General features: G+C 37.7%; 1 protein-coding gene across 1 annotated transcript in view; it reads left to right on the forward strand.

Moving 5' to 3' along the window:
• baz1a (bromodomain adjacent to zinc finger domain, 1A) overlaps positions 1-19,091 on the forward strand; it is an 84,956-nt gene that overhangs the window by 30,475 nt on the left and 35,390 nt on the right. The window contains exons 11-18 of the mRNA XM_028822323.2: positions 64-202; positions 3,603-3,749; positions 6,331-6,426; positions 6,536-6,760; positions 7,968-8,133; positions 9,391-9,504; positions 12,352-12,470; positions 13,337-13,933. Of these exons, the coding sequence (XP_028678156.2) occupies positions 64-202; positions 3,603-3,749; positions 6,331-6,426; positions 6,536-6,760; positions 7,968-8,133; positions 9,391-9,504; positions 12,352-12,470; positions 13,337-13,933 (1,603 nt within the window). The remainder of the gene's footprint in view (positions 1-63; positions 203-3,602; positions 3,750-6,330; positions 6,427-6,535; positions 6,761-7,967; positions 8,134-9,390; positions 9,505-12,351; positions 12,471-13,336; positions 13,934-19,091) is intronic.

Consider the following 19,091-nt stretch of genomic DNA (forward strand, 5'->3'; position numbering starts at 1 on the left):
AAACTTGAATATTGTAATATTTTATGCTGGTATTTCAAGCTTGTTTTCTAATTCCCATACCAGATGCTTCCTTCTCCGCTCTCTGTAAAGACGCGCCTTCCACCAGACCTCTTCGGAGATGCATTGATGGTGCTAGAGTTCCTTCGTGCCTTTGGAGAGCTCTTTGACCTGCAAGACGAATTCCCTGAAGGGGTTACTCTAGGTATGTATATTGAAGGCACTTTTCCTTTACCACTACTTTGTTTATCTTTTTTTAGTTCATTGTTCCTTTAAAGGGTGGGTGCCAGAAGTTACTTGGAAAATCAGTACAACATGAAAGAATATTAGGTTACTTGGCATATTTTCAGGATACGTTTCACACATTATGAAGAGCTGTATATCCATAGAACAAGTTATTAAGTGACATATAGTCAGGACAAGGACATGAAAACAATGACCTAGGTACCTTGAAGTAATTATGGTGAAATATTATCATCTTTGGAGTTGCTGAATTGGCCATTGTGTGTGTAGGTTTGTCCTTTGATTGGCTGGTGCCACTCCTGTCCTATGCCTTATAATTGTTAGGATAGACTCCCAGCTTCCTCACAAACCTGTCCTGGATAAGTGGGTTGAGAAGGTGGATTATTATCTGTTACTTCCAATGAGTCATCAATAACATTTGTTGTACTTTTAAGGGCAAGTCACCATTTCCTGTATTTTTCCAACACCTAAACTAGTTTTTAAAATCTATATTATATCCCAGAATAATTAGAAGTTGTAGGTACCTGACTGACCTGGTGACAACAGAAAAATGCAGACGTTGGAAAAGGCTGCTTTAACCAATTTTGACTAGACAAAGAAATTCCTAAGCTTAATATAGACATAAGAAAAAACATGTAACAAGCAGTAAGTCATCCTATAGGCCAGAGGTCTCCAACACGTCACTCGCGAGCTACCAGTAGCTCACAACCCCTTTCCAAGTAGCTCGCCAAAGGGCTAATGAATCCTACATAAATTTGAAAACTTGATTAATCAAATTAGGGGTAGGCGATCTTTCCAAAAAATCATATTGTGATCCTTTTAACACAATATCGCAATCCATCTTTTCAATGTGGCATACACTTAAGACTCAAACTCGTCAAGACCTTAGTAACACTTTATTTTAAATATCCAACAAAGTTGAATTCAATTGATACATAGCAAAATGAGAGAAGTCGCAAAATCAACCGGAATGTTCAAGCAAATTATAGAAAAAATCCCAGTCAAAATGTTATGTAGTTCTCTAGTGAAAAGCAGAAATAGTCAGACATTGGATTTTATTTACAGTGCATCCAGAAAGTATTCACAGCGCATCACTTTTTCCACATTTTATGTTACAGCCTTATTCCAAAATGGATTAAATTCATTTTTTTCCTCCGAATTTTACACACAACACCCCATAATGACAACGTGAAAAAAGTTTACTTGAGATTTTTGCAAATTTATTAAAAATTCAATGTTCTTGTATCCAAAAGAGATATCAATTCAAACAGATGTTTAAAGACTTGCTGACCAAGACCCAAGCTGCTAAAATTAGGACCTGGGAGCTCAAGCCAGAGGCCATCCTTTAACCATCACCTCCCCATCAGGAAGGAACCCTGCAAAAATAAATTTAGGTTCTAATGCGTAGTTCATTTCTCTGTATAAACTTGTAATATTTCCATAACCACTTGCTTTTACCCAAGACTTAACACTTTCCTCCACACTGCTAAACATAAAACTGGGCTGAACATGTACAATTTATTGCTTTCGGCCCCTGAACTGAACGAGAACATTATATAGTGTCAAACCTGCAGTAGCAGTTTTCTCAATATGCAAATTGTCGTGTCTTAGTCTAACCCCACCCCCTTAATCCAGACCATTGTCCCAAGGGAGTTGGAATTTATCCCAGTGAGAATAGTACACAAGACAGGAACAAACCCTGGATATGGCGCCAGCCCATCACATAGCAAAGACAAGCACACACACACACACACACACACTCTTGTCACCAATTCATCAATGGATAGTGGGATGAAATCGGAGCACCTGGAGGAAATCCACAGACGACAGACACAGGGAGAAAAACTGAGTCGTCTTACTGTGAGGCAGCCGTGCTACCATTGTGCCGCCGTGCTGCCCATACACAATTTGTCTCATTCAAATATTTATAACAACCTGTGTAGAAAGAGTGTGTCCTATGCCATTGTGTTGTATGTATTATAGGAAAACATATTCTTTTTGTCTAGAATGTTTAGGTGTATTTCTTTCATTTTAGCAAGTGATAAATGCCAGTACTCTTTTAGTACTTTGTTCTTTGTCAGGCAGCACCTTCCTTGCGTCCAATTTTACATTGCAAAGTAAGATGGCATTTGTTCCTGAATGCTTTAATTTATTTTTTTGACTTTTATTTACTTTATTGTATATGCATTGCTGACAAACGGGTCTCATGAGTTGTCAGCTTTTTATGAATTGCTGTTTAGGACTTGACTCATTCTTTACAATTCATACCATACATATGGCCACTATTCAGGGAGTAGTTGCATAGGTGGAGGTTGTACACTGCTTCAGGCAGTTAGCGGTGGTCCACATCAGTGACAGGCTGGACTGGTCTTTTAGCACAGAGTAACAATATAAGAGAGGGCAGAGCAGATTCCTGTTTTTTCTTTAATATTCACAGTGACTTCTTTATATATTCTACCGCTCTGTGATAGTTTATTGCATTTACAGTATCTCTTTCCTGATCCGTATACACTGTACACACTTAAATATTTAATAGAGAACTTTTATTGAATGATCTGTTGCAGAATTTTGGTGTAATTAAAGTGATGTTTGCCACGTATTGGCAATTAGTTATCAGCTTAAAATAGTTATTAATCTATATGCTGTATTATGCTGTTTTTTTTTTGTTTTTTTTTTTAGAACAGTTTCTCATTGTAATATGCTCATACAATTAAGAATGGTTTTGCATACAAAGCTAAACTTCACCTCATGGGCTTTTTTATTATGTTCTGTACGTACATGCAAGTGTTAGACACTACTTTTGTGACCTTATTTACTGTTTGATTATTAATTTATTGTTGCCCCCCCCCAATCAAGTCGCCAAGTTGATCATTATTGTCTCTTTTTATTTTAAAACTTTGTTTTTAAGCTTATTTAGTTTCATTTCTAATGCAGATATGTTGCATTTTCTGAATAAACAATTATCTGAATAATGAACAGCTTTGATTTATTTTTAAAACTTTACATTGTCCTTGTTTACCATAGCATTTTGTGACAATAAAAAGGCTTTTTCCCAGTTTGGCAGACATGGGTCTTAGCATTTCATAATACAGAACATATCCTAATTCTGTTGTTTTCTTGCATGTTTCAAACACTTTTGGTTTTATAATTTGCTAGTAAAATTAACTGGTGCACACTTGTGTAAAATAAAAATATCAAGTTGACAGCCGGGAAAATGAATTAGTGTTAACTTTAACCTCTAAGTAGTGAAACAAGCAGTTGCAATATTGTTGCACTTACCGAGGTCCATTAGTTGACCATAATGGTGATGCAGCTATGACCCCAGAATACAGTATGTATGATTATTTTTCCTTTCTTTCCAGAGGTTCTAGAGGAAGCTGTGGTTGGTTGTGATCCTGAAGGACCTCTGTGTGAGCTGCTCTTCTTCTTCCTTACTGCAATTTTTGAAGCTTTGGCAGAAGAGCAGGAGGAGGTGGCAAAAGAACAATTGGCTGAGGCAGATGCTAAAGGTATTGTTTGATGTATCTGATCATGTTATTTCTTCCAGCTGTTATCAACTCTTGCTTTCTTAAATCCTCAGACCCCTCCTTTAAAACGTTAATTGTTCCAGGCAATTTATCTCTATTATAATAAAAAAAAATCTTGGGAAGAGAGATGAGACGTGACTTTCTCGGAGAAACACTTTCACATCCCGCGAGATGAGACATAGTGCCAAGAGATTTAACCACGCCCGGAGCCAGAAATAAAAGACAAAGAGTAGAAGACAAGGTAGAATGTCATAAAGAATTCAAAAACGTTGGCGCAATACACATGCAGAGCAAGTTAGAGATATTGGAAGTATGAAAATTCAAAAGTCTCAAAAAAAAAAAAAAAAAAAATGATAGTAAAGATTGCATTGGTGCAAACAAACGAAAATTATTACTCGGTGAAATAACGGAACAGCGAAAAGAGATCAAATATATTGTTCAAAATTAAATTTTAAGTCAGAGACTTGTAGATCGTTTAATTCATGTTGCCATCAGGGTAAAGTAGTGCTTCTTCCCAATGAAGAGGTGTATCCGTGAGAATTAAAAGGTTTGTGGTTTGGTGAAAGTGAAATCCCACGAGAGAGAATTTCATGCCCAGCGAGACAAGACTTTGTGCAAAGAGATTTGGAAAAATCCTGCCCACATCGAAAACCTTTACAACCAAGCACACGGCTCAGTCATATCTCATTTGTTTGAATACTATTGTCCGACACAGTTAATGTAGAGAGAAAGAAACGATATTCACTCACGGGCAGCTATACATTGCGTTGTCACGATGTAATTCCAAACACGGAATCAAAATTCAATGTGATATTGGCAAAAAGAGATTGAATATTATGGACATAGGTGATATGATAGAAGTATGTAGATATTGTTTGGCTTTAAACTTTAAGTCGGAGACTTGTAGATTGTCTAATTCATGTTGCCATTAGAGAAAAGTAGTGTTTCTTCCCAATGAAGAGGCCTATCCGCGAGAATTAAAAGATTTGTTGTTTGGTGAAAGTGAAATCCACATACACGAGCGGCAGAGACTCAAAGTTGCTGGCATGTAGCGCAGGCAGGAGTGTTGGCGATCGAAGTGAGCAGGGACAAAGGCCCCCTAGTCTTCATAAAAGTTGGCACAGTGCGTAGTGCTACTTGCAGCTATAAACTGCTGGTTTCAAGTTCCAGACTTCGCAGGGTGCGTGTGTGTGGGGAATCTCCCTGTGCCTGGGTGAGTTTTTCTAACACATCCTAAAGTGATGTATGTGTGTGAAGGTAATCTTCAGCCGTGACAAACTTGGAAGTGCATTTGCATTGAAAACTGTAGAAGTCAAACCATGAAAAATGTGCATTGAAGTTATTTTAAAACGTTAAAATTGATTTTTCTCAATATTTCGATATTTTTGACAACTCTACTTCCTGGTAAGCCCTATTTGGTTGTAAACTCTCCCATGTACACAAGCCCACTTCTTCCACTTAAGACAAAATGAGAATTGTTTGATTTTCATAGACTGCACCGGGCATGTATGTCAATATGACTGGTAGTCACAGGAGCACGCCACAACTGCGTCCAACTCGGAAAGATTTTGTAAATGAAGTCTGCATCTGAAAACTACTCGGTTGTATAATGTGATATGGCCTCAAGTGGCACTGATTTAGAATTGTTTTGAAGATTTTGAGGTTATCATTGTGAATTTTGTTTTTGAAAACTAGGGGGCTCCGCTCCCTGCTTGCTTTGCTCGCCCAACCCTGGGTTTGGTTAACTAGATACGCAATTTAAAGCGATTATTTTCATTTTATTTCTTGATATTTGTCAGAAAGCTGTAGTGAATGTTATTCCCCCTCCACCCCTGCCACCCTGGGGCGCGCTATGCGCCAGCCTCTTTGCGTCTCTGCCGCTCGCGTTGTGAAGAGGGGGACCGAACTTGCACTAAGGAGATACGGTCGCTCCTTTGAAAAACCCCCTCTTAAATGGTGATACAATGGGAAACAATTCCTTTTTTTTTTTTTTTTTTTTAACCCACTCTATGCTCCATCAGCTGGCTTACTGCTGCTGCCGTGCTGCGTGATCTGCATGTCGTGCAGCGCTTCAAACATTTAAAAGCCTGTACAGCAGCTGTCCTTTTCTCACTTCCTTGTCTCATGCAACGTTAAAGTGTCTCCAAGAAAATCACATCTCAACCCAAGATTTTTTTTATTATAATAGAGAGACAATTTGATTGTATTAAAATTGCTCTGATTTCTAATAAAATGCCATTATATGCATACATTTTAAAATGTTACAGCTAGTCCAGTGTAAATTAAATTTTTCCGAATATTGAAAAAAGTAGGCATTAATGCATTTGCTAATCGTGGTGGCCAGTTTTCAACTTTTGTTTCTGACTTGTACCTGAGGTTTGAATATTTTGTTGCAGTCACCATTTTGGAGTGTGCTCACTTTGTACTTTGTGCAGTTGTCTAATTATTTCATGATGTTGATTTTTTTTTTTTGGTTGCTTGTAATTTAAGCAGCAAGTGGTTTTATTCCTTTTCCATATAAATTCCAATTTATTTATTTATTTATTTATTTTTTCTCTGACAGATCTGACGGAAGCATTAGATGAAGAGGTAGATCCTACGCAGTCAGCCATTAGTGCTGTGGCAGCCTTTGCAGCTGCCTGGCCTCAGCTGTATCAGGGTATTTTGTCCATTCTTAAATAGTATATGTTCCTGTCTTTTTTTTAATTCGCAAAGTTAATCTTTCTCCTGCCATTTTAATTTGAGGCATTTAAATGAATTCCATGTAGGGTGTAGCTTAAAGCAGCTGGACTTGGATAGTTGCACACTATCTGAAATTCTTCGACTTCACATCCTTGCTTCGGGTGCAGATGCCACATCAGCTAATGCCAAATACCGCTACCAGAAACAAGGAGGGTTTGGTTCCATGGATGATGCTTGTGTCGAGTTGAGATTAAGCAACCCTGCACTGCTGAAGAAGCTCTCTACCACACCAGTGTATGATCTGCTCCCAGGTAATTGTTCACCAGGTGCTTCATAACTGTATAAGCACTAATTTGCTAATTCAAGTATAAGACACTTTTTTTTTTCTTTTTGACAAGTTTCTATGTAGTTAACTTTTTAAATTAAGACGTTCCATCTGTCGAATCTGTTGCATAACAATGAGCAATTGAATATTTGAACTTTTACAGATAAAGGAGCGTTTGTCTTTAAATTGCCTTTTTCATTAAAATAGGACAGGTCTTGTCAGAAAGCTGTAGTGAATGAGACAGTCCTAGGACAATCTCTTGGCACCATGTCTCATGTGTAAGGTCCCCATGAGAAGCTCTGTGGCCAATCTTTCGTCTTGCGGGTGTTTTTAGTGTCTTCCGAGAAGATCACGTTTTGTCTCCCAAGATTTTTTTTTTTTTTTTTTTTTTTTTTAATAATAATAAAGAGAAATATCATTGTTCATAAGTGTGGTTATTCTCCTAAATGACAGTTTATTTAAGGTAAAGTTACTTTGCAATGCTGCTAGTTACTGCTGTCTCAAAAAATATCCTTTGCCATTTTCAGAGTATAAAAAGTGGTTACAGTGTAAAACAGCTGGGAGTAAAACCTTTTACCGACATGTTAGTAAGCATAGTTAAGTTTTATAGGGCAAATTTCACTGTGTTTAGAAAAAAAAAAAAAAAAACAAAATCCAGTACACCGCAAGTGCACACAGATGCCACTTTCAATATTTCTTAATATGGAAATGGGTACATTTAATTACTGGAAAAAGACTGAGGTAAGGGCTTCAGTCAGCTTGTTGACTGGAACAATAAAACTAATACCTTTCTTTAGGATCTTTACTATGGAGGGTCACTGAATTTAAATAATGATAAAGGAAATATTTAAAAATTGAAGAGCTTCACTATTAGTTTGTGATCTAGTGATGTTAGTTTTGAAAGAATGTAGAATTTTCTGGAAAGTACATTTAAATTCGTATTGCTGTTTTTATTCAATGTGGCTTCTTCAATTTGTAAGAGTAATTTATTTTAGATCAAGTACAGATAGGTATAGATCTGTTTAAGCAGTTGTGATTTAACTTATTTTCTTAAATTTATACTTGTAACTTTATGCTAATAAGAGAAGTTCATGGAATGTATATGTGAAAGTAACATCCTGCAGCAGTCTAAATTACTGTTTTAGACTACAGTAAGCTAACACTGTTGGTGTGATCTGCTCTATTTTTTTAAGGTGAGAAGTTAAAAATTCTCCATGCCCTCTGTGGGAAGCTGCTTACCCTCGTCTCTACCAGGGACTTCATTGAAGACAATGCGGAAATCCTTAGACAAGCCAAACAAGAGTTTCGGGAGCTGAAGGCTGAGCAAAACCGTCGAGGAAAAGAGGAAGCAGCAGCCAGGTATCATTTTTATTTAAATTAATTAGAGGGATAATCCACCAAAAAAAATGTATTCTTTTTAATTGTTAGTCCCTTGTAGTTTGTAGTGATGGTCAAGAATCATGTTGTAATACGGAATGGCAGCAACAGAGGTTTCTGCTAAAATATAAGTGCAGTAATTGTAGCATGATTGCCTTGTTCCAGTTTAATTCCATGAGTGCGAGTCTGTTTGCTCCTTTTAAAATATAAGGTAATAGTTTTTTTTTTTTTAGATCAACTTCAGATAAATTGTTGTTTTATCTGAAGTTGGTATTGTATATCTTTTAGTGAGTTGCATCTTAATGTAAAGGTTGATTTAAAGTACCCAACATCCGTCCCAAAGTGCAATGTTTGTTACAGTAACATAATACTGCATCTTCAAACTGAGCAGTTAGCTACACAACAATCAGATGTCTGGGTAAACAAAAAATGAACCTATAGGGATATTGTACCCAAAAATACTTCATTTTTTTTAAATGTCATTTGTAGTGATGGGTGATAAATAATCTTTAATGTTTTCATGCAGAACAAGAGAAAACGTTTGATAGAATAGAAGCCTTTTCTGTTTATGATGTGTGCTGACTTTAAGCGTACGACTGGATAAGTGACATGTGGATTATGTAACACGAGCACCATGAGATTTTTTTTTTCTCTGCTCTTTTTTCCAAAATGTTCTTCATTGTTTGTCATTGTATATCATTGGTCACTGTTGACTTCTGTTACATCATAAACTGTTTTTTCTTGTTCTGCATGAAAATACAAGATTCAAAATTGTTCTCACCCCTCAGTGCAAACTAGGGTAAGTAAAATGTAAAAAAATATATATATTTTTGGATGGAGTATTACTTTACTGGGATAAACTGCTAGAAAAGGACATTAATCCAGAAATACATGATTCATAACACAGAGCACATACACTCATTTGAAGACTAGTACAATTTCAGCTTCTCTTTGTGTGTGTTTTTTTTTTATATATGTGTGTGTATATATATATATATATATATATATATATATATATATATATATATATATATATATATATATATATGCACACACACTCCCCTAAGAAAGCAGTAACACAGCTGTAGTGTTCACTTGCTTTTTTAGTAAATCTTGTTTCATCTGTAAGTGTGTTCATTTACCTGCCTTTTGTTAAATGTCTTGCTGAATAAGGGGCTCTGGTTAGAAAAATATTTTTTTCACCTTTCTCAATGGTACTGTTTTTACATTTTCTTTTAGAGTTCGCAAGAAGAAGGTTGAAAAGCTGAAGGAGCAAGAAATGAAAATGAAGGAGAAGCATGAGAAGCTGAAAGAAGACGAACAAAGAAATTGTTCTAAGGAAAACCAGGCAGGGTAATGTGGTTTCACCCTTTTCCTTTTTTATTTTTTTAACAATACTGAGTATAACGCTTTATAAATTTATGTTTGGTTATTTTCAATTGAATTCTGGTGTTATTAAGCAAAATGTATTTATGTTCAGTCATCTCTCTATTAATTGGGCACATGAAGTGGATTGAATTAAATATACCTCAGTGTAAGTTATTTCAAAACTAATCCAAATGTGAAATGTTTGGAATGCATGTATTGCAGGTGATGGCTGCTCAATGAATAAATCCTTAGGGTTCACCTACAAAAGCTTTATTTAATGTTTTGCAGAGTGATGTTTCGTTGTTGTCAGCCTGAGCGAAGCACAGACAAACTAGTAGACTTTGTCATTGTTTGGCTTCTCAGTTAAATTTTGTTGTTTGGAGTAATATATTAACAACAAGGCATTCATGTGTGATGCTGTTCTGTCTCCTTTTTGCTCTTTCTAGTAGAGCAGGAAAGTCAAACTCATTCTGGGGGACTAGAGTGGCTGTAGGTTTTCAGTCCAACCACTTAATTGGTAACCAATTACTGCTGCTAATGGAACACAATTCTTTGTAAAAGAATGTTTGTTTCATATTTTATATGCCGTCAACTTTTGTTTTCATGTATCATAAATATCTGGATGCTAACTATTATTAACTCCTTTCTGTTTAACCTGTCGAAGACCTTGCCAAGGTTGTTATACACTTACGGTTTTTTAATATTGACGTACATTTTATGCTCAATTTCAAGTTGTTCTTATATTATGGAGATGTAGTTGATAATGAAGAGATTAGAGATCTTTATTGTCACATACATTGTAAGAGCATAGTGATTTTTTTGTTTGCCTCTGTTACAGTGATGTGTAAATAAATACGAGTAAACAAGAGCAGCAGAAGATAGATAAGTAAGACTTAAAGTAAAATTCAGTACAATTACATATAAACCAGCAGGTAGGTACAGTACACCGTGCAATTCATATGGTACTATTTTTAGACTTTCAGGTTTACACCAGTACAGCATACTTTCCAAAATGTTTATAAAGATTCAATTTGCACCCTCTGCCTTTACCAGAGAGATGAGCAGTCCAGTGTAATATGTCTGCTCCTCACACTAACACTTGTTCTAATGTACCAGCACAGTTTACCTAACATTCACAATTCTTGGAAGTGGGACAGTGCTCACACAAAACCACACATTCTGATAAAGACCAGGAAAGAGCCTGGCTTTAAATGACTGTTTTGATTTTTATAATTACACATACTTTGTTGAAGTTTATATAGTTCTCTACATAAAGTGTGGTTCCACTTACTGAAAGTTGTTGAATAGTTCTGCTTGTTAATTTATTACTGTGATATTCCTCCCCAAGTTCATATTGCTGCTAATATAGTTGAATAGAGAATAGTTCATAATGATGCCTATGATGTTCGGTAATCCATTACATGGTGTAAGTAGTTTGGTATTTTATAGCTAAATATGAGAGGCACTATATAATAGATCTTTCAGTGTGTATATTTTATACGAAAGTGTAAGTACACTCCATGAAGTTTGTTTCTTTAACATATGTGAACACATCACGGTTTGACTTTAATTTAAATAGTATCTATAGGGAAAGTTGATGTAATTAGGGTAGAAGAGATGAAAATTGGACTTGGCATATCTTGTTTTTTTTTTTTTTTTTTTTTTTTTTTTGTTGGAAAAAATTATTGTAATTTTCATCTGTGGATAAAAGGTATGTCCACCCTCCGCTGTAGTAGCTGTTATTGCACTCTCAATTCAGCATGTCCTATAATTGTCATAGCAGTCTGACTTCAACTGGGAGGAAGTTTCCCCTACTTCTGTATACAATATTATTTCTGTATACAATATTATTTGAGCTGTGCAATATGTAAGAGTTATTTTATGTGCACAGCACATTTTCGAATCCCCCCAACCTACATATCAATTTGATTTGACATGGCCATTCTAGAACCCGCACAATTTCTTTTCAGCCCAGCCAGTCCTTTGTGAATTTACTAGTGTGTTTGGGGCAATTGTTGTGCTGCAAGGTCTCCTCAAGCACCCTCTGGTACAAGGAATAATTCTATGATGGGGAGCTGCCCAGGCCCTGATGCAGCTACCCCAAACCAGTACATGTTCACCGCCATGCTTTAGAGTTGATATTATTTAGCGGGTTTTGGTTTTTACCATGCGTGTATTCTGGCACGGTGCCCAGTTAACTCTACCTTTGATTCGCTTGTCAATAGCACATTGCTCCAGACATCTTGGTGTTTGCCTAGTTGTGCATATGGAAACTTTAGGCTTACCCTGAATTTTTTTTTTTTTTTTTCTTTAAATAGCAAAGGTTTCTATCTAATGTAGACTCACACATTGTGACAGTAACGGTGGCTTAAGCTACCTGTAGGTCAAACAATGAAATTCTGGGATTCTTTAAGAACTGTTTTCAGCATCTTGCATTGCTGCTGTCGAGCTGAACTTTCTGGGACAGCCTGGCCTGTAATGAAGTTGTTTAAAGTGTATTTCAGTTGTAATATTGTCTTAAGTGAATGAATATGGCTATGCTTTGGTGAACTAGTCAGCTTTCATAGGCAGCACTACGGGATTGTAACCATCTTTATAGAGGGCATTTTTGAGCAAGACTATGAATCAAAGCAATTAATAAACCAACCTGATAACTCCCTTAAGACTCCTTTCTGTTTAAGTACAAACTCAATTATCTGCTAGATAGCCAACAGTGTAACGCACACTTGGCTGAAAAAAGCAGACTCCTCTTTCTTGTTAATATAAAAAGGGGGCCACACTTTCACCAATAACAGATAAAGACTAACACTAAATCTTTCTGTTGTTTATTAGGGAGGAAGAGAGGGAAGAAATGGATACAAGCACCGAAAGTCAAGAGGCAAGCCAAATTGATGCAACTCAGGACACCGCTACTGAGGACGAAGAGGAGTCCGAAATGAAGGATGGCACAAGTATGCTTCCTGATTTTAATATTTACATTCTTTCAAATCTTTGGTTTGAAAAGGTTATTTGACAGCTGTTGAATGTTTAAAAATGCCATTTAGTATTCTGAAAAGGGTCATTTGGCGGGGTACCCTTCTCTTTTGCTAGTTTTTTGCTTCCATTGTGAGCCGAAGTAGAACTGATACTTGAAACTGTGTTATGTGGACAGTTACCACTAGACAATACACTTATCCCACAAAATTCATATTGCGTTTCATGCAGTAAAATTTTCATTTAAGAAATGTACTGTGTGTTGATGGTTACTTACGAGATATTCATTAATCAAAGTATTACAAAATAAAATCATTGCGCAAATACACCAGTTTTGATGTTTGTGATGTGCCATCTTTTGGAATGACATAGGAACTGGACAGACCCTTACCCTTTTATTAAGGTGGATGAGAGCCAAAAATGGTCAAATGGATGGGCAAAAATCTTAAACAGCGAGAATGTTTGTTATAGAAGTGCAAAGAGGGCTGATATTTCTGCAGTCTCGGATAATTAAAGATTTTCAGGCGTGACCTTATATAATGTCACTGCAATATTTCCAGATTGTTGCTGAGACAACAAATAATGTTGACACGCTCGCTGGTAAAAGGTGAAATGATGCAATTTATTTTTAAGCATCTTCGGTAGATGGAAAACCAATGTAGAAAACATAATCTCCATAATCAACCTGAAATGGGTGCAATATCCCTTTATAAGACCGGGAAATATTAACCGTAAAATAGCATAACAGCACAAAGGTACTCCAGCATTCATTTGTCATACGATGGATGGCATAAACCTTAATTGTAAAATATAGAACTTATTTGTACTTTTTTTAATTTGTTAGAAAAAGATGCCGACTCCAAGAGGTCTCCAAAAATGAATGGTGAAGAGAATGAGGACCTAACCCCAGAGGAAGAATCATTCCTGAGGGAGGAGATGGCCAAGAGAGAGAAGGAGCTCATGGAGCGTATCCAGAAAGCAGCTGCTTGCACTTACATTCTTCCACTTGGTCGTGACCGGCTTTATAGACGATATTGGCTGTTCACTTCTGCACCCGCACTTTTCGTGGAGGAGGACTATTCTGAACTCACTGAGGACATGCTGCTACCGCAACCAGCACGGTTGCCTTTCTCTTCAGAGGAACTGAAACTCGAGAAAGTTTCAGAGGGTGCTGCTCCACCTGAAACTACCTCAACAGCAGCCTGCTCCGACCAAGCAGGTGTGACTGATGTGGAAAAATCTTTTCAGGGATCCTCCAAACCTGTGAATAAACCAAACCACTGGTCATTCTACAGCTCTCCTCAGCAATTTGAGCAACTCCTTGACGCCTTGAATTCCAGGGGCCGTCGAGAACATGCACTTAAGGAAGCTCTCTTGCAGGAAAAAGATCGAATTGTTGAAATTCTGAGCACCTGCCCTTTGGAAAGGTTTCATATGACAGGTAAGTTTTACTGTAGCTTGTTTTCAAGCTGATTTTGTCAATTTGATATTCTAGAAAAAAGTCAGTTTGATTTATTATTTATTTTGTCATAACCAAGTACTTGAAATCTAGTTTTAAGTTCTCATAGAATATTTTAATTACTGGTATGTCACTTATTTAATCAGCAATTGAGATTGATCAGAATCGGTTAATGGTGTAGGCAGGATTCATTTTAACATTAATTTCAAATCCATCCATCCATCCATTATCCAACCCTGTATATCCTAACTACAGGGTCATGGGGGGTTTGCTGGAGCCAATCCCAGCCAGCATAGGGCGCAAGGCAGGAAACAAACCCTGGGCAGGGTGCCAACCCACTGCAGGGCACACACACACACACACACACACATATACATACACCCACACACCAAGCACACACTAGGGACAATTTTTAGAATCGCCAATGCACCTAACCTTCATGTCTTTGGACTGTGGGAGGAACCTGGAGCACCCAGAGGAAACCCACGCAAACACTAGGAGAACATGCAAACTCCATGCAGGGAGGACCCGGGAAGCGATCCCAGGTCTCCTAACTGCGAGGCAGCAGCACTACTGCTGCGCCACCGTGCCGCCCTAATTTCAAATATAAAACACAAAATAATTGTCTTGGCTTTCATCCCCTTTAATATGACACCCCTAAATCCTCCCGGAAGAATTTCATTCAATGAAGGTCACCTGTCAATGTTTTCAGTTGATCGCTTAAACTTGGACCTTCCAGGTGCAAAGTTAGTATGGTGGCCTAGCCTACACAATGAACAGAAAAGAACGCAACAAGCGACTCCATGGAAAGGTTGTTGAAAAGCAAATGTCCGGGATGAATGCAAAAAAAATCCAAGTCGCCGAATATCCAGTTGCATCAATCTTAAAAATTAAATAAATAAATAAATAAAAAATGGAAAGCTTATTCACAGCTGTAAATCAGCTAAAGCAGGCCAGGCCATACACAAAAAAAGGTTGTGTGAGGAAAAAGATGAGCAAGGGAGGCCTCCAACAGACCTCCGAGAAGAAGCTGAAAATGAGATTGGAGAGACGGGACAGACCACTGTCATACGGGTGCTTCATCTGTCACAGCTTTATGGGAGAGTGGCAAAGAGGGGGGAAAAAAACACGCAGGGTATCTCCTCTAGACTTTGCTAAAACAATCATGGGAGACAGTTGGAAGAAAGTTCTCTGGTCTGATGAGACCAAAAATGGTGCTCTTTGGCCACCGGACCAAATGCAGTGTGACACTGCACACTATTAAAACAAACACGCCACTTCTACCTTGAAGCATGGTTTGGGCAGCAGTTTGCTTCTCTGCAGCAGGCCTTAGAGGACGTGTGAGGGTAAAAAAAAAAAAAAAGCAGACTGCACCTTGAGGAGAAGGTTTGTTTTGCTCTCTGACAATGGTCCCAAAACTAAAGCTACACAGGAATGGCTTCAAAACAACAATGATAATGTTGTGGAGTGGCTGAGTCGGAGTCCTGGGGGGTATTTTTCATACGTGGATTAGTCATTTAGCCGAATGTAATTGTTGACGATTTGGCATGATCCTGGATCTGTCGGTTTTTCGAAACTCTTGCTGGTGGATGTGTTGTCATAGCAGTACATCCAAATCCTCAGACCTGCTCGGAGCAGGTTTATTCTGTGTAAACGAGGATTAGCGCACACACTTAATCAGTGTCCGTGCATGGAATTCATTGTCATAGCTTCACCGTTCATGAATGAGCAACTCACTGATATCGGTGCGCAAATTATAAGAGAATTTCATATAGAGTGGGTTTTGCGCGATAAGCAAGATCCTTTATTGCTCCCGGAGGAAATTCTTTTCGAAAGATACCGCTTTAGCCGAGGGGGAATATTGTACCTCAAAGATTTATTACCACCTTATAATAGAAGTAAAACTAGGTGAAGTCGGGCTCTCACAACCACACAATAGGCATTGCTTTGAGGTTTTTTACAAGTGGCACTTTTTTTATATACTGTAGGTGATGCGGAAAATCTATCTAAAAGTGCAGTTTGCCAGGCAATTCTTAAAGTCTGTTTGGCTCTGAAACATTTCCTTCGGGTTTTCATAGTGTTTCCTGGACACCTGTGTGGGCAGACAATAACAGAGGCGTTTCATGCCATTGCAGGTAGGTAACACACAGGCAAAAACACCCACAGTTCCATAAAGAATCTCACAATCAGCCTAAAATTCTCATTACCCAGGATTTCCAAATGTGATTGGGGCACATGGGACTGATCAGAGTGGAGTTTGATCAAACATTATTTGGAAAATGTACCTCTCCTCCTGATGAATAATCAGACAGTGTCTTCATCAAATATTTGACCTTCGTCAATATCTCGTTGTTCAGACACAAGTTCTAGAGATATGACGTTCCCTGCAACTGACCCAACAAAAAAAAAAAAGGGCTATATGGAACATACCTATGGCACACAATGAGGACAAATATATGCAATGACCATCCTTTACCTGAAATGAAGTGACCACTGCATCCTGCCACTGGTTCTGAGGAGGAGCTTCCCCCTGGAGTGCCTTCAGGAACAGGGCGATGGGCATTTTGCTGGAGATCCATCTCTTCTGCAGGGGTGAGGTCTGGACCGCATGGACCTCCACCTGTTTTTTGCTTGTCTGCTTTATTAGATTTAAAATTAATGTTTTTTTATATTATTTATGATTATTTATGTCAACAGTTCTTCTAGTTATATACCAATATTTACCAGTTTGAAGTATATTGTTGTACTTCACTTTAACCTGTTCCCATGTTCTCCTTGTGCTCACATTTAATCTGGAATTATGACAAATAATTAATCTGACACATAGGAAATGAAACGCGGCATTCAGTAAGTACAATGCACACTACTTAGCATTTAATTTGTCAGCCACTTTTTGCCAGCCGTCTTTTCTGGTTTGGGCTGCTTTTGCAGTGTTACCCCTTGTGCATATTAAATCTTGAAATTCTTCATGTCCTTCGAATAAAAGATCTTGCTCCGCTTGTGTGGAAAAAAAAAAAAAATGCGCCCGTTCTTTCGTCATTTTGTTACAGCCTATCAAAGACTTACTGATCATGTTTTCTTGACTCAATATATATTGGCTTTTCAATCCGTGCGGGCACACGCATTCATCTCGGATGGTTAGATTCAGCTAGACTAATCTACTACACGGCTGTGTTTGAAAAACCGACTTATCCTGGATGAGTTTTACCGCCATTAACTCATCCAAGATGAGGCATCTGATCTCTGATGATTTAAGCGACGTACGGAAAATAGTTTAGTTGAGAATCTATGGCTGGACTTGACAAAGGCTGTTCACTCATGATCAACACGACACTTGACAAAGCTCAACCAGTTTTGCAAAGAAAAATGTGGCGGGGGGAGGCAGTGCCAGGAAAGACCTGTGCATACAGACCCCAGGCTGGCATGGCTGCCAAAGGTGGATCTACTAATTTTCACTTGAAGAGGGTGAATGCTTAAGCAGTCGATAATTTTGTGTGTATGTTTGTCGACCGTTTTGTTGAGAGCAGTTTTCTCTTTAACATTAAGTAGTCTTTCTGTTGATCAGTGTCTAAAAAGCCAAGTTTAAACCCACTGTGATTCAATGTTGTATAATAATGGGGAAACTTCAAAGGGGTTGAATACTTTTTATAGGTGCTGTGTGTCCCACTGTAACTTTAGTGTGTTATAAAGAACAAAATTGCCATGTACTACTAATTGTTAATTAAGGAGCTCAAAGCTTTTTAAATCTGTTTGAGTAACTAGTTAAAATGATGTCTGTGGCAGAGTACCCTCAGATAGAACCAGCTGCTGGGTTTGCATCTGTAACTTTCTTTTTTTTTGTTTTTTAAAATTACAAATTGTCACTCAATCTACCATAAAAACCAATGTAAGACTATTGTATGTCAAAATAAGAGACCAGATGAATGACGAATGGGACGGATCAGAACCTTTGTGAATTTGTCATTAATTATATTTTCGGAGAGTTTATAAAATCCATTGGAGACTAAAGTTTTTCAATAATGCTGTATCGAGTCAAAAATTGACTGCTTCCTCCTCCCATGTGGCATCCATCAACTAACTTAACACAGTTTTGAGTAAGTGGGGTTTTTGTAACCCACATAGAGGTTGCAAAATGTTTTAATTCCTTAATCGGGGAGTTTGGGAAGTTTAAGCAATAGGTATGTTCTGTGTTGGAGTGGTCCACCTAGGATTCCCTTCAGGAATGAGGTGTTGCCTCACCTTTTCTGACTACACTGCAGTAGCCGTTCCTTTTATATGAGGGCATTACTTTGTCTGTCCTGTTTTTCATCTGAGATTAACTTCTTTGTGTGATGTCCTTGCCTTTTTAAGTGTGTCGTCTTTGGTCAGTGTACTGGTTACAAGCCTGTTTTCAAATTTTCCCCTACTGGAATCACCTAGTGCAGGGGTCCTCAATCACGGTCCTGGAGGGCCACAGTGGTTGTAGCTTTTCCTTCCAACTGGTTTCCTAATTAGAAGCCAAGTCCTTTCTGATAATGAAACTTATTTAACTTTTTGAATTGTTAATGCTTTCACTCATCCAGTGGAAATTTTAATTGCAGTGTTAAAGTATTTTGACTCTCTACTCCAGCTGACTTCTCACGGGCTTTTCATGGCCACCAATATTTTCTGCATTTTGTCATTAGTATCATTCCTTGCTTCCATTTTTTCTTAAATGGCCTTCAAATGTGTGTCTCCCCTTCTCTGTCCTCAGGTAGTTTTTGTATATCATTCTCTTCCCAGTCTGTCTTTCCGAGTTACTCAATATTGGTGGTTTCGCTCTAAGCTTAACTAAAAATGAAATATGACAAATTTAACTATTTGCTTGACATATCTAATTCACACTAAGTTTAATGCTTACAGAAGCTCTTAGTTTGTCTATTTATGCTAATACATGACTTTTATTTTCCATAAACGTAATGGTCCTTCCAGTTCCCCTCTTATTTATTTCTAAACATTTTATTAACACAGATACTTCATGGTGCATATGCACAGGTTTAAAAAGGAGAGCTGCTGGTTTATTGGTTAGCTGCATTTCATTAGTAACTAATGTGTTAAGAAAACAGGCAACAAACCTTAAATGCAGTCGCTAAAAATTAAAATAGGCAATTAAATGTTCTGA

The sequence above is a fragment of the Erpetoichthys calabaricus genome, chromosome 16 (genome assembly GCF_900747795.2).
Source record: "Erpetoichthys calabaricus chromosome 16, fErpCal1.3, whole genome shotgun sequence".
NCBI lineage: Eukaryota > Metazoa > Chordata > Cladistia > Polypteriformes > Polypteridae > Erpetoichthys > Erpetoichthys calabaricus.